Source organism: Aptenodytes patagonicus, chromosome 2, assembly GCF_965638725.1.
Source record: "Aptenodytes patagonicus chromosome 2, bAptPat1.pri.cur, whole genome shotgun sequence".
Lineage (NCBI taxonomy): Eukaryota > Metazoa > Chordata > Aves > Sphenisciformes > Spheniscidae > Aptenodytes > Aptenodytes patagonicus.
This window is the reverse complement of record NC_134950.1, coordinates 128,507,837-128,528,662: the sequence shown is the minus strand read 5'-3', so window position 1 is coordinate 128,528,662 and position 20,826 is coordinate 128,507,837. Positions and strand designations below refer to the sequence as shown.

Sequence of the window (20,826 nt, the reverse complement as noted above, 5' to 3'; positions counted from 1 at the left end):
AGACATTGATAGAGAAGGATATACAAGTAATTGATCTGTTGAATTTAGATTTAGGATAGCTGGCTGGACCCTACAACAAAGTGCACCGTTTTCCCTGGAAGAAAGGGGAGAGTAGAATAGTTTGCTGAGTGTGGTTCTGGCTGAGTGTTGACTGTGGTGCTGGTGAGATGGTTGGGGTCACTGTTCTGCTTGCTTTAGGTATCTTTTTAAATTGTAGTTTGCGTTTTTCTTAACAAGAACTTTAAGATTTTCTGATTAACACATCGTAGAGAAGTAAATCCAAAATTAAGGGGTTTCATAAGTGTACAAAATGGAATTATCCATTACCTAATTCTGTTCATTTACATGTTAAGGAGATATTCAGATGCTCTTTTATTTGCTACTTATTTTGAATTTATTTTAAAAGATACACCTATCTGTATTTTCTGATTATTGTAAACCATCACCCAGTCCATAATCAGTCAGCTTCCCAATTTGCAGAAATACTCTGATTGGCCTTGGAAAGTGACCTTCCATTGCTCTCTGCGCTTACTGACCGACCTGCTAATGGAAACAGAGGTTCTTTCTAATCCTGAATGAAGTGTTTCTTTGAGGAAATTTCCTAAAGGGGTATTTTCTTTAGCTTCTACTGGAAATGGAGTGCAATTCAATTTGCAGCATGGATCCCAGAGCTGTTCAGATTTGCAGAGCTGCTCTTCGTGAAATTTCAGTCTTGTGCTATAGCAGGAAAGACAATTGGATGTAATTTTCCAAGATTCAGTATTTCCGATAAAGTCAGCTTTACAGATTCTTTCTTCAATTTGTTTATTGTATGTATTCTTCTTTTTCTTCCCCCTGTAAAACAAAACAAATGCCTTACTAAAAAAACTCTTCCATTTTCGAGTAGCTGTTCCAAAAATCAGAAACTGCCAAAGTTAAGATTATACCCCATGTGCCTATCTTTTCCTCTTTGTATCTGGATTTTGCTATAGTATTTAAGTATGGATACCTTGTTTCTTGAGTTCCATGTAAAGGACATACATGTTGGGTCCTTCTTCCTATTTTATATTATTCTGATTGTTGCAGATGCACTTTCCATATAGAGGAGACACTTCTAGGTGTGACATCTGTGCAGCTCAGTACTCCAGTTATAAAAACTTCTTGTAGTGTTAAAGAAGCCACACATCCAATTCTGTAATCGGTAGTTTTGGTATATTAGTATAGTAACTGTTTAATTGGTATACTACTGCAGCTGGTCTGCCAAATATTCAGGGTCCCTACTCATAAATTGTTCTTTCCTTCGATAATATTCAGGAGTCCCCACAATTTCCACAACTCAATTCAGGAGACAGCTGAGAAGTAGAAAGACATTTTTGTGTATAAAGTCCCTTATGATTTCACATGGCCATGCTTAAAATTTCTCATTTAATATATTTTAGTGGGAAAAGTTACTATGCAATAAAAACGTACCATAATACCTGCGTTTAAAGGGGAAAAGGTATATTGTTTCTGGATCCCCTGTCTAGAATAACGGATACATAAATTACAAGGTGAGACGGCAGTTGCAAGTAGTGCCAAAAAATGTAGATTTGGTTGGCTGTAAATGCAGTCGGCGATTTGATTCCAGCTATAGTGAACCTCAGTGACTGCTGGGGACCCTTCCAGCACCAGAGGGGAGAGCCAGCAGCCCCCCGCCACGGCATGTGAGCAGGGTCTGCCATCACCTGGCGGCAGAGAGACCGATCAAATGCTGACAGAGCAAGTTTGTTCCTGTTTCAGAGTCTCTTTAAAAGTGACAATTTAATGGGACCCATTACTGTCAGCTGCGGCCAGTTCTCTCTCCCTCCTCGCAGGTGCTTACCAGGGAAAGCAGAGATTTATAGCCGTGGTGCAGCCACTCCCATGGGCTACTGTTCACTCCTTCCGTGGGTGTCCCGGCTGGCTGCTCTCCAGATGAATCTTCCCAACAGGAGAGAGGTCTTCCCTGTCTCTGGGGTGCTTGGCTTGCTTTGGAGCCCTGTGCACCTATGATAAATACATGGAAATTGTTAGATCCTCACTTCAGAGTGCGCTGTGATCCTCGTGTACTTTCTGCTGGTCCAAATGAGCAGCAGTGCTCCACATTTAGGAAGATTTAAGCAAAGCGTTTCAGAGAAAGCTCTGCAGCCCATCATTTTGAAATGAATGGGCACTACCACTTTTTTTTTTTTTTTTTTGATTGGGGGATCAGGGCATTGCTCAGATGCTGCTGCAAATGGTTTTAACCAGTCCATGTTTATCCTTAAGGATGCACGGTGACTGCTGTGTGTGCAGAAACAGAGGTGAAAACTGTATTTTTTTTTAAAGGAAAGAAGAAAGGGAGCATTAGGTGAACAAGAGAGATGCGAGCACAGCTCCCAGGAGCCAAATGGATGAGCTAACTAAAAAGACCTTTTATCTTGCCCCAAGTCCATGTGATTTTCGTGAACTGAAAGAATGATCGTCTTGTGATTATACGGGCTCTGTACTTGAATCTGGCCATTGATTAAAGTCTGGCAGGGGAGGGAGAAAACAGGAAAACATCTTGCTAAGATTTTCCTGTGTTAGATTAATCAGCCCCAGTTCATTCACTCATCTCTGAAAGGTCATGTTTTCTCATCGTCAAAGTTGCCCAGTCCCAGACTCTCCCTTGCTTCCCTACAGCTTGGCTGAATGAACAGTGGTGCCCAACACCAGGCAAGGTGGAGGCAGTGCTGCATTTGTCCTGTAAGCTACACTGCTTTTTCAGCATCTCAGCATGATTTGTGTCAGGTTTTGCAACAAGATACATATCTCTGATTAGCGTTACCTTAAGAGTCCTTATTTCTTGGAGGAACTAGTCAGTTGATTCCTCTGGCTCTGTGCAGTTGCTAATCCCCTGCACTGGCACAGATTGCATTTCATCCACCTTCCTCAGCCTGTTTTTCCATGTTGTCGAGACTGTTTTGACCGCGTGTACTTTGACTGTGTACGGGAACCGGGCAGAGGGGTATGGCCACCATTTCATTCTTAAAAATGGTGGTTTTACCAAGCTGGTCCTGCTCCAACTCATCCCTCTGCTGTCGCCTCCGGTAATGAGTTTCAGCTGCAGTGTGGAAAGGTAATTTTCCTTGACTACTGCCAGTACTAGAGAGCCAGACTTGCATATTTCTGGGTGTTTACTTGAACTCTGTTTTCTAGTCTCCAGGCATCCGAGTTTCACTAAACTCTACGTTTTACAAGGTTTTAGTGGGTAGTTCTGTATTAGCAGAGTTTCTTTGTAGCTGAATGCGGGGGAATGCGAGTGTAGCATAAAGTAGTAAGTACAAGATATTACTTGCCAGATTTCAAGAGATTTGATACAATATGTTTGTTTAGAGATCAATTGTCAAAATTAAGAGCAAAAAAACCAATTGCGTGTGTGGATGAGCCATTCAGATGGATGCCTGAAAAACGTACCAGGAAGCATAATGCTCAAGACATCTGGTTTATTTTGGCATGTTTATGTCCATGTTATTTCTTCTGAATATTTTTGGGTTGCTTTCTGCATTGTTTTCATACGTCACTTCATCCTTCCTCAGAAACAACTTCTCTGCTGTGGACCAGGCACATTTTAAAACTCCTCTCAGGTTGGACAAAGAGAATAGATAGAAACATGCTGGGTCTTGAAAACGAGTGGGAGCTGTGCTGTGGCACAGCCAGAGTGAGGTTTTTGCCAGCCATCCTGGCAGGTGGGTGCTGGGCCAACACCCACAGGCACCCACCCGGCTGGCCAGGCTCAGGCTTGGGTGCTGCATTGGCTCCGGGTGGGTTGGGGAGAGAGCAGGGAACAGCTGGCTGTGCACGCAAACTGTGAATCTCTCTGCTAGAGCAAGGGGAATTGCACTTCAGCCAGCTTGCAGGCAGATATAAATATTTGTGGCATAGTTTGCATTATTATTTCAGCTGAGCTGTAAACATTTGGTTGCTGATAGTGGGTTAGAAACTAGCGCCTCTATAAATTTCAGTTGGTGCAGAAGTTGCAGGGATTTTTTTATTGGCTGACAATTAATGGAAGTCCCTGTGCCTCTTCTGATAAATAACTGTGGTGCCAAATATGTGCGGGAACTCTGCAAGCCTTTGTGGTGAAGGCTGGGAGGGGAGGAGGAGGAGGATGCAAAGCTTGCCTGTGTGGGGAATTTCCTTGGAGCATGCACATACCTTCTTTCTCCCATGTAGGTTTGTGTTTGAGCTTGCCCTTTCCTCTTCACGTGTTTTCATCTCTGCCAGCAGCTAAATGGAGAGGCTAATTTGAGAGACTCCTACAAGTAATTGTAGCATAGTAATTGCATAGCTGACATGAGTTTCTTCCTTGTCCTGCCTGCTGCAGGAATCTGCATGTCACTGCATGGGTATAGCTTGGCGGGGATTTTTTATTTGTTTTTACTAGGAGGTCTGCTACTTTGTTAGAGTAGCTGTTGCTTAGTGTCTGTCCTTTGTAGCTCTGTGCAAAAAGTCCCATGTATGTCTAGTAAAATTGTGACATTGTCCTTGGTAGATGATCCCCCTGCTCCCGCCACCCAAAAAACCCAATGGATAAAACCAGAGACCCAAATTAAGGGTATAAACCAAAATCAGTCATACATTTGGGGGGTAACAATTTGGAAAGTCTTTCCTGATACTGTGCTTCCATGCAAGAGAGCAGCTACATAAATGGTTTGGAAAAGTGTCATTCTTTATGAAGAAATACTGCACTTAATTAATTCTTGCTCCTGGGAGGTCAACCTGGGGCACTCATTATTGTCTTAATTGGTCGTATAAATCCTGAGGCACTGGAGGGGAAGAGAGGAAAAAACGATGAGCAGTTAACAATATACAGCCTTTTGGATAAGTGCTAGCCAGTTGTACGACCATCCTAGTGACATTTTATGGTTTTACTGGGTTATAGGTCTGGTCCTCCACAAATTAAGTTAAAGGGAATTTATTTGCATAAACAAAAATATAAGAAAATAGCAAAAAGGAATAATTCATTCCTGAGTTCTCCATTAAACTGTGTGAAATAACTCAGTGCGCTGCAACTCAGAAAAGCATTTCTTTGATCTCCTGTTATTCGTATTAAATTATATTCATTACTCTTCCCATCTGGAGTTTCCTAGCAGGCCAAAAATCATCCTACGGACATTACTGAAAGGAAGTTAACTGTAACTTTTTAATTGTATACATTTCATATCTCTCTCTCTCTCTTTTTTTTTTTTTTTTTTTTTTTTAATTTGAAGAAAGCAAATGGAAGTGCGTACCAGTGCCTTCCCCTCTGTTTAAATTACTGAAGTGGAGAAGCAGAAAATCTCAGCTGTTCTTTCCCCTCACATATTGTTTCAAGGTGATGACTGTTCTGTCTGGAGACTTTGACATGTTTGCTAAAAAGGTCAGGAGTTCAGTGAAAATTGAAATTGTGGAGAAATCCTTGCATAGTCTCAGGGATGCTGCGGTACCCTGGCTGGAGAAATCTGGTTGCTGTAGATTTGCAGCCAAATGAACGCAGCTCCCCTGTTTCGTCGGTAGCTGCTTCTCTGCCAGCTGGCCAGAGGAAGTGTTTTAAACTCCCCAGGGGGGAAAAAAAAAATATCAATGTTTTGACAGTTTGGGGCATGTTTTTAATGTTAGGCCAAGGTTTGTGAAATCAGAAGATGTGTTGGCATGGGGCACCATGAAAAATGGGGTTTGTTTCCAGCCTCACCAGTGGCTAACGGCTAATTGGCATTAGTAGCCCCATGAATAATTTCCTTCAAGCTCTGTCATCAAAATTGCTTTTTTTTTGCTTGCCCTCTGAGGCCCACAAGACACTTTTCACCTTAGAAACTACTAGGATTTATCAAGTGTGGCCTGCCCTGTCTTTGCTGGAGAATTTCTTGTAGTTGCGGATGAGCATCCCCATTTTGGTAGCTTAGGGAGGGGTGACACCTTCCTCATCTGCCTGTCCCTGTCCTCTGGCCCTTTTTTTAAGAAATGAGAAAACCCTGAAACCCTCAAGCTTTTCCATTTGTGTAAAAATAATGAAAAGAGAATAGGCCTTTTTTTTCCCCTTCGTGGGTTGCTCTTAGTTCCACAGGTCTGTATTCCCGTATGTGAGACATGGGATAACACCTGCTTATTTTTATGAAGTGTTTTGAGTTCTGTTGATTTAAAAAAAAAAAACCAACCCACCACCCTGGTTTCAATAGCAAATTTGGTTTTCTTCGGCCGTGGAAGGTTATGGCTACTCTTCGTCTGCAGAATAAATGGCTAGATGAGATGAAATGTGGGTGGCGAGCAGAGAGTTTCTGCTGGAAATAACAGCAACGACGGACAAACCCAGAGCACTTCCCAGGGCAGGCTGGTTCCCAGCCCCTCTGCTGCCGGGCGGCTGGCATCTCTAGGTGCTCACTACAAGCTATTGACATTTAACAACATTTATTCATTTGTTTTTGCAAAGATCTGCCTGTCCTGCCCTGACATACATCATCAGCACAATTTCCCTGCTTCCTGGCAGCAAGCCTTCCTCTACTTATTGTTGTAGCTGCTTCCATTTTGTGCCGGTGGTGGTTTCCAGCCACAATGTCAGACAATTAATTTGTTTATTCTGCAAGCCGTGATTTCCAAAGCATGATAGACAGTGCAGACATCCTGGAAAAGTGCTGTGCAACTGGGAATACACTCATTTTAGCTTCCTTTTAGATAGCTGCTTTGGCAGCTTTCATAACTTGTGGGGTCTCGTGTTCTGGCTGCAGCCATTTTGCAGTGTCTTCTATATTATATGGAATCACTTAACAGCATATGCCGTGGCTTTTAGTTCTTTTATAAGCCTTTCTATGCAACTCCAGTTGTGGGATTGCATGTTATTAAGGCCTTTCAGAGCAAATATTCCTGGTTAACCACTAAAAATTGCGTGTCTCTGCCCTAACCTGACTGCTGATCCTACCAGGACTTTGTGGGGAAGGGGTTTTTTGTTCCTTGACTGCTGCCACCTGTAATAAAAATACTGCAAACCACGTTCAGTTCATGAACGTACCTGGGCAATTCCCTGGACACAGAGCAAAGTAGTTTTGTGCAGATCTCATCACCGAGAGAGACCTTAAAATGTCTCTCTTGATGCTCCAGAGAGAGCAGGAGTGGGGTCCTTACCTTGCCTGCGTACGTTTTACAGGGTTAGTAAGGATAGAGGGTAACTCGAATGATTAAAATAAATAGATTGAAAAGAGGCTATGCATCACAAACAGATTTGTTTTGTAAAAAAAGTACATATTTGTACAGCCCCTATTTCAGACTAAAGCTAACAGCAGGGGTTTCAGGTATGTTGTGGGCCAGATTTTCTTTTCGGTTGTTAACTGGTTTTTATCTTTCCCTTCAGAGCTCAGTCAGTCAGAGTTTATAAATGACTGATAAACTGTACCATAGAAAAGTCTTCCTTACTCCTTTGTTTCTTTTATGATAAAGTAACAATACACTTCACTCAGAAGCTTATTTTGCAAATTTACCAAAGAATGGCCTCGAAATCTGCAGGAGTCATAGCTGGCTGCCTGTATTTGGGGGTAATCAAAGCTGAACCAGATGAACTGAGCAGGCTGTTCAAACAGATCGAGCTCGCAATAGCCCTTCTCTGCTGATTACCCTGTCCCTGGCTTGCAGTGCAAGTTTTCAACTTGTAAGCCCACTACATCTGCAAATAATGTTTGGCATGCCCTTTGCTGGCAAAATATTTTTAAGATGTTTTTGAGATTAAATGATCCATCTCTTCATGCAGTGTGCATAACTTGAGCTCTAAATCATCTGACTTGCCAAAATCAACTGGACAGTGAAGGAGAGGGAGTTGTATAGATTCCCTATCAGATATGTAAGGGTAGCAGTTCATGCTAACAATTCTGTAAGCTTAAACACTTAACGTTATCTTGAGGGCTCCTGCTTAATGATCTCCTTTGTATTCAGATAACCAGTGGCATAATGGCATTCAAAATATTACTGAAATAGTTAATATTCTCTGTAGGCACCGCTGCTCTGTACTGAGCTCTCTAATTTTGACACACTACCAGGCAAATACTACAAAAGTGGTAAGTGGAATGAGGTGGGGTTTTTTGGCATTGTTTTGAAGTTAGTTTGACTAAACAGGTTATTTAGTTCTAAGCAATAGACCTAGTAAACTGGGTTTATTTGCTGCTTAATACATATGGTTTCACGTATCATTCTCTGCTTTCAGTGCAGCAGATAAGATATCAACACAATTAAAAGTGAAAAATAATCTGTCTGCTCTGCCAGTGGTGGATGCTGAGAGAACACACACTGATACAATAGATTTCTGAATAATTTATACTCAGCATTTTTTCCTTGCACTCGGTAAATGAGGACACCTAATGTGGCATGGTCAGAGTGATACTCTATCTGTCATCCATTAAGATAACAAGATTGGTGGGCCTCGGAGGAACGTGTCATAGTGCGCAGAAAAGATGAGATTAAAAATTGAAACGTTTGTCCGAAATGCTTTGTGTAAAGGATGCCAATAAAAGCAGCTCAGAAGGACGGAATTAATTCATAAGTGTGATTTCTGCAAAGCTTTGTTTGTCTTCGCTAAAATAAAAACACAAGATCTGTGTTCCTTTCAAAAGTTGTGGATAAAAGGAATATTAGAGCAAATCACTGTTCCTGATAGGTCTTCGGTAGCTTCCTGTACTTTAAATTCAAGTACTTTGTAGGTGCTATTGAAAACAATTATGTATGACAGTAATGCTTTATGTCTCACAGAATGGGGTTTTTTTATATTCATAAGGCATTTTAAATTACAAAGAAAGAATCATTTGTGCTTGTTTTTGGCGCAGGAGTGTCTCATCTCCTGTCACAGGGTGTTAATTTGGATGGGGTGCTAAAATATTTGCATAAAAAATTGCTCATGTAAATATTCGGCCAAACAGATTCCTTTCAAGGTAAATGTATTACAGTAGGTAGTAGCTTGTTTTCCAAGAGAGCCAGTAGGTGCTCAAAGTTGATTAATGTGTAAGCAGTGGTGGTTTGCTGTCTCTGAAGTTTCTGACAACTTCTTAAGGTTAGGTTGCATTTGGATTTTCTTGGTTTTTGATGAAACTGTTGGAGTTGTGAGATTAGATGGAAGTCATTGGACAAAAAGCACTTGGAGGAAAACGTGGGCCTGCTTCTAACTTGCTATTTTTAGTGAAAAGCCAGTGTATTATACCTGTGCTATCTGGAACCCAGCCTTGAAATGGTTTAAGTGTGCTTTTCTGTTTAACTGGGCAGCAAGCGCCCGCTCTGCCCATCCCTGTGTCCTGCAGGCTTTTCTTTTGCTGCAGAGCTGCTGGTAACCAAAGCCGGTGAGGTGCAAACCCCCACAGAGGGATAGACAGGGCGCTGTTTTTTCAGCCCAGTGTCAGATTTGGGAAATATTTCTGGGCATGACCCTATTTGCAGTGCCACCCAAAACTCGCGGCTGCATGACACCAGGCTTGTGGAGGCGGGTAGGGAAACTGAGCCCCAGCGCCCAGCAAGTGCTCCTCACCCACCGGTGCTTGAAGTCCTGTCACTCCCCCTATGATGGCTTTGGTTTGGGGTTTGTATGCAAAGAAATGAAATAATATTTATAATCTGGGCATTTTTCTTAGTGCCTGTCCAGAGGAAATTTTAAAGATCAAATCTTTTCAGTGACATATTGCTGAGGTTTTAAAATGAGCTTGCCACAAATCTTAGTAGAAATAGTATCTCAGTGTGGTCTTAGGGAAGAGTACTTGGGGAGTGGGCCCTAACATGCTGTTGAGAAACAGGTCCTTAGTTTTGAGCAGGACTGCATTATACCTTTTTTCACCTGAATATTTTACGGAAACAAGTTCATTTTTCTTTCAGTTTCATGTGTAACTCCAGGAAGAAAATCAAATACAGGTGTTAAAAAGTAATTTGTAAAACAACAGTCTAAGCTTCCACAATGAATATCCTCATCTATATCTTTCACTCTGTGTAGGACATTGCCTGGGGAGGTTAGGCTGTTGAAGAAACTGTCTTCATTTCGACCTGGAGATCTGCTTTTTCTGAGTTTGTTCTTCTTAAGTCTTTTATATTAGTAATCAGTTCATGAATGCTTTATACTTGCTGTCTGCAGAAGTTGGATCACCTTTTTCTGTTGGGCTGTGTGGTCAACTTTGTATGGTAAGGACTGAGACAGCCTCCTCTGCTTTCCTTCCTGATGGGCTGTAGTTAAACCCTAGGTTAAAAGGATGCAGAACCTGCGTCTGAATATCAGAACTGATCAATCACTGGGCACCATTAGCTACTGGTTATATTTTGGTGAAGTACAGCTATATTTGGAGGAGGCTGTTTCCTGTTTTCTCTGTATTGGGTGACACTTTTGAAGCTCATATTTTGTTTCAGGTAATGCCTGTGTCAGTAAGCCAGAAGTCTCTTGAGCACGGATGCACGGCAGCCTCTGCCCCAAAGCATGTGCAGGCAAAGAGAAGGCTTTGGGGGCTGGTTTTTTTTAATTACTCTAGTTGTTTCAGCGTGGTGAGACAGTTGCTGCACAAGAGGGTCATTTTTGTTCGTTTGGGCCATTTTGTTTCCTGCCCTGTCAAACTGGTGCTAGGAGAGTTATTCCATCGGTGACTGTGGGTGTTGATTTACATGCAGCACGGGATTAAGCCAGGGTGGCTGCAAGGGAAGCTACCAGTCTTGGCTTCCCCTACCTCTTTCCAACTAAAAAGTAGTGACCGAATAAGCCGTATAGAGACCCTTGAACCAGCACAGCTCACACTTTCTGTCTGTTGAATTAAACCAAAAGAGATGCCATAGACTTCTCACAGTTCTAGTTAGCATCCTCAGCAATTACCTCAGAGCCGGGCATCACAATTAGGGGAATATCAAAGCAAGAAGGTGGTAAGTGAATGTTACCATAAATTTTCTTCTCGGCAAGTAAACAAATATACACACGCTTGCCATACATTCCATTGCAAAGATTTAAGCAGCGTTAATGATCAAAAGTGTGGAATATAAAATAGCAGTTATTGATAACTTAAAAGGTTTTAATTGTCTAAACAGATAGCTTTAAATTCTTCTTCTGTGTCCAGTAGCTTAAGGAAAAGAAATAAGTGAAGAATTTTTATTTACCTCTTTGATGGGAGTATTAAGTATCTTCTTAATCAGAGGAGCTAACCCCAGGATAAGGCTTGCCTGTGCAAGAGCTGTGGAAAACTATTGCCAGGGGTTACGTGATTAAGGAGGCATTTTTCAGTTCTGAGTGAATTTGAGGTATTTTCATAACATTAGCATCTATAGCATGTTGGGTGTGCAAGGAATTTATGACCAGCCCTTACTGACTGTGCCTGCCCTACCACTCCCTGATCATATGGCCAGAAACTCTCCCAGTTAACTCTGAATGATAGGGGGTTTTGGCTTTTGAACTACTCGCGTATCTCGGTGAGTGCTTCTAGGAGAGCCAATTTTATAGCTTGCCATGATTGCATCTTTAGACAAATGCATTGTGGGCACAGAGCTATCGTCTGCAGCATCAAGTTTACCGCTTCCCTATAGGGTGTAAACATGTGGCTGGTTGAAGAGTTTTAACCTCTCAAGCCCTCCAACAAATATTAAATTGCTAACTATTCTTCCATAATGCTATGATGTTGACTGAAATTTGACCCTGGTGCTTGCTGAAACGATTTTCAAAATCTGAGTGAGAAGGTTAAATAGTGCTGTCAAATTTCCAAATGTCTGTTGCAGAAATACTTTTGCTGAATATCTGTGGGTTGAGCTCTAAAATGCTTAAAGTAATCCTCTTTTTTTTTTCCTTCATTATTATATGATATTATCTAAAGCTTGGGTTTTAGTGCAGATAAAGAAATTAACTTGGTTTTTGCCTTTTTTCCGTGCCAGCTAACCTTGCCATTTATGGCTGTTTTTCTCTCTTTTACTTGCCGAAGGAGGAATCCAGTCAAATGGTGTTCCTTAAGTACAAACCAGACCTCTAGTTCTCTTTAATTTCTGTTCAAGATCATTGTAATTACTTGATTATTTTCACAGCTGTATCTGAATAAGAAAAAAAATGCTGTAATTGGCAACTCTTGCAAGTTCACAACTCAATAACCTGATGCTGGAACTCTTCCACCTGCAGAAGCCTCATTAATTGCTGTAGGAGTTCCAGCAGCTAAGAGACCTGGGTTTCAAATTATTTCTCTTTTTACGTGCAGCCTTCGAACTAGAGAATCTCTGCAGTAACAAAAATAGATGGGACCTTTAGGCTGAGAGAGGCTCTTGGTTGTTGGATGAGTGTTTGACTTCCAAGCAGATCTGTTAGGAAGGCTGTTGTTTACCCATCTCATTACTACATCCATAAACCCAAACCATTTTTATTTGAGCTTTTTTTGTATAATCTAGGGCTTCATTTCCTGAATGCTGTTACTAGTTCCAGTTTTGTTTATTTTGGCCTTAGGTTGCATTATTTAATTAGTTTTTATTTAAGAGATGAGTCTTATGTTGCAAGAAACAATACTAAATTATAATAAGACTGAGTCTTTAAAGATGCCATACTCCAGCCACAACTTTGAATTTATATTGTTATTTTAAAGCAATGTTAGTGCCTGTCTCTAAGGGTTATGGGAAGCTCAGAAGTTTATTTGATTTCTTTTTTTCTTGATTTCAGGGCTTTTTCCGCAGGAGTATCCAGAAGAACATGGTTTACACATGTCATAGAGATAAAAACTGTGTTATCAATAAAGTTACCAGAAATCGCTGCCAGTACTGCAGACTACAGAAGTGCTTTGAAGTGGGAATGTCCAAAGAATGTAAGTTGTCTTCAGAAACAATTTATTGTATCCTATGTATATGGGGCAGTCCCAAGGGAAGAAAAACATTATGTGATTATGTGACCGAAGCCAGTATCTGCATTCATATGCACAGAAAGGAGTATGAATCTTACACACAACTTCAGACCTGTACTTTAGAAACTTCTGAGTCCTTAACTTTGAAGCCTAAATGCCATCAGTTAAGAACTTCTAGTGCAACACGCTGCCTGTGCGATGTGGCCACCCTGTGTGAATGTGAGAATGCCCAAGTGGGTCATTTCCCCAGCTTTTCTAAAATAACAAACCCACAGCTACTTCCTTTAAGATTGCATTATCTCCCTTCTGCTCTAGAAATGGCTTCTTGGGGCAAGGGCGTAAGGGGAACAGTGCTGGCTTCTTAAATTCAGTTTCAGTCCTCCCTCTGCCCTGCAGACCAGCTCATGGCTTTGCTGGGCTTGGTGTCAACCCAGGATATCATTTCATGAGGGCTTCCCACTGGCTCTCGTGCAGCAGGCAGCAGCTTTCTTCAGCCTTGCACCTTCTCCCTCGCGCTAGTGCAGATGCTTGTGCCAGAGGCCCTCCTTTTGGTGGTAGCTCCAGTTTGTGCCATTTTACAAAGCTGACAGTACAACAACCTTGAGTCTTCTGTTCTTACCAGTTGGAGCCTCTCCGAAAGGTGAAACAAGCTGGCAAATCCTCTTCTAAACCTGCAAAGCCAGTAAACCTGACTATGTACAAGTGCTGCCAAGTGCACAAAAACCCCAAAAGATTTTCCTCTCCCTTCTTTTCTAGAAATCTGTGGTCTGCCCTTTAAATTAACATTTTAAAATATTTAGGTAGAAATCAGTGATTATTCTCTTTTTCCAGTTTATTGATATCCCTGTCAAGCATGAAAATTTAGCTAAAAGCGCCATTCTCAAATCCCTGTGGGGTAACGCTTCTAAAATGTTCTCATTTTTGATTGGAGTGATTGCAGTAACAAAAAAGTCTTTGGTGTAGTGATTTGTTTGATTGTTGAGGGTTTCTACCTCTGTCAGTCATGTTCCTGATTTCAGTAGGTCAATTCCAGTAATAAACACCACAGAAATCTGCAGTGTGTGCATAAGAGAGGGAAAAAAATTGCCCAACACACCTTCTTTACTTTAATTCACCCACAGGAGTTCCTTAGAGAGACTTTAAGACAAGAGAAAAAAAAATTAACACTGATGAGACGTTTATGACTGAACTTTGATTTAAATCAGTTCTCATCCTCTGCATTTCTCCTTCGTGAATTGCATGGGACTTCCCAGTAGTTCCCTTCTCCATACTTCGGCAGCAGCCAAAGAGGTCCCAAAGTCACACTGGTCTCTCCTGATTGCATCCCTTTTTTTCTCTCCCACCTTCTCCTTCCTCTCCTCTCAGAGGAAAAGTGTTGAGGAGCAGAGAAAGAACCAGATACATCTTCAGGACCACTTTGCAGTGTTTCCAACTCCTTTTCATGGAAATCTGAAATTGTGGTTATTGAAAAGGGCCGACATCGAACTTCAAGCAACTGGGGGAGCTAGGATGTCTCATGATCTCCATGATTTCACTGTCCTTGTTGGGTTTTCTAGTTTTCTTGTGTGCCTGAAGTGCACTTATCTATACTTATGTAAAGATTTACTGGAGTGGAGACCATGATGGGAGTAAAGGAAAAGGTACGCTAAATAGAAAGATGCACAAAGATGTAAGATTGAATGAGGATTTTATTGATAGCTATTTGACCATATCTATAGCTGTGCACATGAAGCTTTTTTCCGTGATGAAAAGAGTTTGATGCAGTTTGGAAGAGAAGACAAAACAGTTTTGTCACCTGAGGGCTTGTTGGTCTTGAATTCTTAAGGATTTTATTGCTGATGTGAAATAGTAATCTTATTAAATGCTGTAACGTCACATCAGAGTAAGTTTTTGGAAATATGAGCAGTGTTTCATGGAGTCATATAATCATTTAGGTTGGAAAAGACCTTTAAGATCATCAAGTCCAACCATTAACCTAGCACTGCCAAGTCCACCACTAAACTATGTCCCTAAGTGCTGCATCTACACGTCTTTTAAATACCTCCAGGGATGGGGACTCAACCACTTCCCTGGGCAGCCTGTTCCAATGCTTGACAACCCTTTTGGTGAAGAAATTTTTCCTCACGTCCAATCTAAACCTCCCCTGGCGCAACCTGAGGCCATTTCCTCTTGTCCTATCACTTGTTACTTGGGAGAAGAGACCGACACCCACCTCACTACAACCTCCTTTCAGGTAGTTGTAGAGAGCGATGAGGTCTCCCCTCAGCCTCCTTTTCTCCAGGCTAAACAACCCCAGTTCCCTCAGCCGCTCCTCATAAGACTTGTTCTCCAGACCCCTCACCAGCCTCGTTGCCCTTCTCTGGACACGCTCCAGCACCTCAGTGTCCTTCTTGTAGTGAGGGGCCCAAAACTGAACACAGAATTCGAGGTGCGGCCTCACCAGTGCCGAGTACAGGGGCACGATCACTTCCCTCCTCCTGCTGGCCACGCTATGTCTGATACAGGCCAGGATGCCATTGGCCTTCTTGGCCACCTGGGCACACTGCCAGCTCATATTCTAACATGTTAACCAAAGTTACTTAGGGGAAAGTATAAAGACTTACTGCCTTCTAGGTGATGGTTTGTTTTCTCCCATAGGGTAGCTGGAGCTTTGCCAGCAAAAATTAAGGTTTTGCTCTGTCTTATTTCCTTGGGTGAACTGAGTGAAATTGCCCTTTGGCAGTTGCCTTTATCTCAAACCACTACAGGCACTGAAAAGGGGATAGCAGGTTGGAGGGGGAACAGAGGATACTGGGGAGAAGTGAGGGATGTCCTCTGGCTGCGTTTCTGTAGAAGGCATTTGCAAAGGAATAGAGAAATTATTTTAAATGTCATCAGTTTGAACGCAGTGTGTCTTGTCTTATGGGTTTAAGAACTAAGTCTGAAGTGATTCCGTGTTATCCCTTCATAAACAGGAGCTTTTCATCTCTTAAGAGATTTGAAAAACTATTTTCTTATCTGACCTTCTTTCATACATGTCTCCAGGTTTCAATTCCATTTTTTCAGAAGTTTATGTAAACAAAGGCACATTTGTCAGTGGGCTTTTTCTTAGCAGATAGAGGTTTTTCTTTTCCCCCAGTACCTTATTCATATTTTGTTTTTCTGTCTTCTTACAGTTCTGTTACCTTGTAACGTGAAAGCCATGAACAAAGGGCAGAAAAAAGTATCAGAGAAATCTCATAGGGAAACAAGCCTACAATGCTCAAACCGGTCCCAAATGGGGAAGGTAATCATGGTGGGCAGCTGCAAATAGGAACCCCAAGGTCTGTTGCCAGGAGCTAAGGAGGAGTAAATGCAGAATTTCAGTATACAGAATAATCTGTGCTTAAATGCTGCAGTCCTGTGTTTATTTGTTCTACCTTTAAAGGGCACGCAAAAGTACTTGCATATGCGACTCCTTTTGAGCTTGATGAGCGTTACACGCAAACATCAGAGATGGGAACTGGCTGCCCAGCCAGTGTGATGAGTAAGGTTTTAAGAATGGAGGTACGGTGTTTTGGAAGAGAAGAGGTACTGAGCATTTCTTCTATGCTTTTATCTTGTTTTAGAGAATGAAGTGAGATGATGAAGGAATGCACCAAATTTGCATTTCTTTATAGGTTGTTTTGTTCGTGTAGGGGAAAAAAGTTATCTTCAACCCCATGTTAGTCCCCAGATCTGATCAAGAGAGGTCAGTAACAAGATTGCCTCCGGGGCAGGAGTGGAGCTATTTGCCTTGTGATAGTATCTGCAGGACCCGCTGAAACTGGATCCCACTAGTGTGGGGACTGTCTTTCATTGTGCAGTCGCTGCTGCAAAAAGTTTGTGCTCCAAATAGACAAGACAAAGGGTGTGAGGGGAAACGACTTAGTGATGACTGTCTTATCATCCTACAACAGGGCAAAACACAGCTTGAAATAAAGCCCTGCTGTCTTTCATCAGATCCCCCTCCTTCAGAAACTCCTGAGCTTGTGTCCCTGCAACCTGAGCTGCAGCTCTCAGTGTAACAGCCCGGAGCCAGCCCCTCCACCAGCAGTGCATCAGGTTTTGGGTTTATTGTATGGCTGTCCCACATCAGTTCATGTGTCGGTGCTCAGGAGTGTGTAGGTGCAGCGGAGGCTCTGATCCCCACTCCAAACCATTTCTATCCTTCTTGCCCTTCTAGCCTGTTAATTTTTTTGATTAACATGTAGAGACAAATGGTGATCACAGAGGATTCTTTTTTTTTTGCTGCTGCTGCTGAAGTGAGAAGGCTACTAAGGCTGACAGTGGCTCATTATGTGATGGAGAGCCTTAGGAAACTAACCTTTGCCCTTCTATTACGTGATCTCTAAGCTGATGTTGAAGCACCATCCTTGGCCTGACCCCAGGTGTCAGCAAGAAGCACACTGTTGCCTGGATGCACGGACCTCGGTCCTCGGGAGCTGGTGAGGGGTCACGCGTACGGCACTGCCTCCCACAATTAAGGGAGCATGCGGGAAGCTGGGCAAAACTCTCGAACAATAATGGACTCTTTCAAGCAGGATGCTGGAACATACGCTTTGTAAGGTGAAGCCTGCCCTTAAAGAAAACCTAAACTGGATTTATTGCAGGGTACAAGGGGGAAGAAAATGGAGCTTGCTTCTGCCACAACTGCTCAGCTTAGCCCAGCAGCTCTTCCACTTCCATCCTCTTTTATAAAATTTGCAGGCTGCAGGGACTGTCACTGTGCTTGATGATCTTTGGGGTCCCCTTCAGACACACACCCCGCCCACGCACTGGCATAAACCTCGTCTGCAGTGAGCTCTAATAGCGCAAAATTATGTTTATAAAGACACAGAATTACTGTTCCAGATTGCTTCAGTGCACTGAAGCAATGTTCAGATTTGTAAATCTGCTTACAATTAAGCTCTCTGGAGGGAGGGAAGGAGGAAGGGAGGGAATGCAGGGGAATTACCATGAAGTGGAGAGAATCCAGTTTTTGTGCTCCGTATTTTTTTTTTTTAAACTTGCACAAAAATGTCTGTTAGTCTTTGTCACAGGCTTCAAAGTCTTATAATATTTAAATGTTCATGCTTCTTGGAAAATATTATTACATTCTGCTATGAAACAATAGAATGAATTGATTTACTTATTTTAATTCTGGTTTAAATTGGCAACCAGGAAACATCAGCTTGAAGAACTGTCATGTTTGTATTTTTTATTTTATATTTCTGTATCATTTTCTTTCAGACTCCTTAGTGAAGCGCTATTCCATCTCCAATGAGTGGCTAAGTGGAGGGCTAGTCTGCATAGTTGCGTTTGAGAAGTTCATGCAGATTCCACTGATGTAATTTTAAAGTGAATTAATTAGAATGCATGAAATCTTTGTTTAGATGCTTTTACTCAGAACTGAACTGGTTTTTTATTGTTTTTAGCCAGCAGAAAGCACTGGATTTAAGAATTGTTTCTGCTTTGCTACAGGCTAGATTTTTAACTAGATGCCTAACTACCACACAGTGGCTGGGGGCTTTGTCAAAAATTCCAGCATAGTTGCCTCGCCTGCTGACTTGACTTGTTTTCTCGAGAGGCACGAGCTAAATATCAGAGTGGAAATCACAAACCCCTGAATTCTGTTCTGGGACTAATTCCTCTCTCTAAACACTACAAGCTGATTAGACTAGCTTTCCTATCTTGAGAGGTGAAAATGATGAGTCTTTTTACAGGCACTGGGAAGCCTTGTATTGTAAGTGCTTTGAAGGTGAAAGATGTAAACTGTGAAAATACCAATGAAATTAAGAATTTGAGTATATAGATAGTGGAGAAACTATGCCCAAGCCATACAGATCACAGTTTTTTCATTTTGTTCAATAAGGTTGGATTGGGTTTTTTCTTTTTTCAGTTGCTGATCAGATAGGAATGCTTGTATTTATTTTTTCAGGCTGAGAAATTGGGAACTTTTATAAGTTAACGTCAAATGCTCAGTATCACTGATGGGGAGATTTTTTAAGATGAGAGCAAAGCCAACGTGAAGGGTCTTCTTGCTACAAAAACCAGAATGCTCTAGTGTCAGTCTGTCCTCTGCCAGAGAGAATGCACACTTTGTTATGCTGGGTGGCTGAAAATGATTTATATACAATTAAAATTCTCTTGTAGAGAACTGGGTTCTACTTGTTGCACATTGTTTCCCATGGTTAAACAAACATCTCTTGCTTTTTGCATCGGTTTGGTGTCTTCAAAGAAGCAGATCTGCTTTTCTTTTCTCCTTTTGGGGTCTGCCTCTTTTGTGTTTTAGCCTTTCCCCCGATTTTGCATCGCTTTCACTTGCCACCTTTAATGTTTAAAGGAGCAACTTAGATTGAATGTTATTATTCATAATTTACTCTATGTTCTGTGAAGATGGTTATGTAATAGCAGTAATTGCATCAGCTCACCTAATGAGCTTTCCCTCCAGTGCCATGTACAGCAGATTAATAGCCCATGAATTCATTTGCAGCTCGTTGTGTTTCAGAAAAGTATTTCAGGCAGCAATTAATAAACTGCTAAAGAAAATAACATAAAAAATGATTTTTTTTATTATGTTAACTCTCCAGCTGAACAATTTATTGGCACCTTTCATGATGCGGCTAAGTAAATTCTCTCCTAATTCCTCAAGCAGAGCGTGGTTAGTGAACCCTGCTCAACTCAAGACTGTTTGGTAATTAGTCTGATCTTTATATCCTAAAATGGTAGGGAAAAGTATGAATAGTGTCCTAAGGTTTTCTTTTTCTTCTCTTCATTGCCTTTCAGGCATTACGCAAATAGCTGTAACTTCAAACCGTAACATGCTAGTGCTGCAAATTCTTTTTTTTTTCCCCCCCTTTCTTACGTAGAAAACACATAATTGTGTAAGCTAAGAATTGAAGACCCCGGCCAATAAACAACCCCTGGCACTGTTTCTGCGCTGCTTGTTGTCAGCTCCAGCATCCCGTACCTCCCAAGTGCTGGGACTGAGCCCGGAGCAGGGACCGGGGCGGGTCAGGGGGTGCTGCTGCCCCGCGGGAAGATAAACCAGGGGTCAAATGCCACTGGGGAGAGAGATGCCGGGAGAAAAGCACGGAGAGGGAAGAGAGAGCGGGGAAAGTCCTGTGTTTTGCAGCATAAAAGGGTGATTATGAGGTGATTGAACCCGATGGGAGAAGAGCAGCAGTGAGAGGCCAGGGCTGCGGCCACCTCTGCAGGGGAAATGTCTGGGGAAAGGGGGAGACACCGTTGCATGTGGCCAATCTTGCCAGGCTGCCCTAGAATTACTCTTTCCATGCTTTTTGTTTGTTTCTTTGGTTTTTTTAATTGAATGTCTTTATCAAGTTTTTCATGTTTTACATAATTTCTTTTTCAAAAGAAACAGTTATCTCTCCCCCCCCCCCCATCCAAAAGAAGCACTAGGCCTTGGCTTGTCTTTAAAAGTAGTAAAAAATATATATTTTAAAACCTTTTCCCTCATTTTGTGCTCTTGAGGACTGAGTAAGCATAAAGGGAATTCCTTCAATAAGCTCATACAGAGATTGATTACATGTCCTCAGCTGGAAGTTACATTAAGACTTATTCACTAAGGTATAGCTACCGTGGTGAACTTTTCATCACTCTCTGCTGTCTCTATGACAACACAGATCCTGGCAGAAGTTACCAGGGCTCCTGTGCTCTCTGCAGCCTTTGTCTGCATCCATCAATCCTAGTCCTCGGCGACTGTAAATGTGTGCCTTTCTTACATTTTTGCTTAACAAGGTGTTTTATTAAAGTTGTGACACTTGTAAAGTTACTATGCTAATCGTTTGTACTGTGGTACCCAACCATGCTCTGAAAGAGATGTGCTTTAAGAAAGGAAAAAGTGTCAATTAGATATTAGTGGACTTTCTGAACCCCTCTTGATCTTGTCCTGTGGAAGAAATTCAGCTGAATGGCACAGAGTCCTTGTACGAGTAACTTTTCTTTCAGTATATGTGAAACTCAGAGATAACTAGAGCCAGTGAAAAGTGTAACGTGCATACAGTCTAATTTCTACTTACATCTGCAG

The 20,826-nt window shown here is 41.9% G+C and overlaps 1 protein-coding gene across 3 annotated transcripts in view; it reads left to right on the top strand.

Moving 5' to 3' along the window:
- The window catches only part of RARB (retinoic acid receptor beta), a 335,643-nt gene that overhangs the window by 272,495 nt on the left and 42,322 nt on the right, over positions 1-20,826 (top strand). For all 3 annotated transcript variants that reach the window (XM_076331165.1, XM_076331164.1, XM_076331166.1), the window contains one exon: positions 12,620-12,761. In XM_076331165.1, coding sequence (XP_076187280.1) covers positions 12,620-12,761 — 142 coding nt within the window. The remainder of the gene's footprint in view (positions 1-12,619; positions 12,762-20,826) is intronic.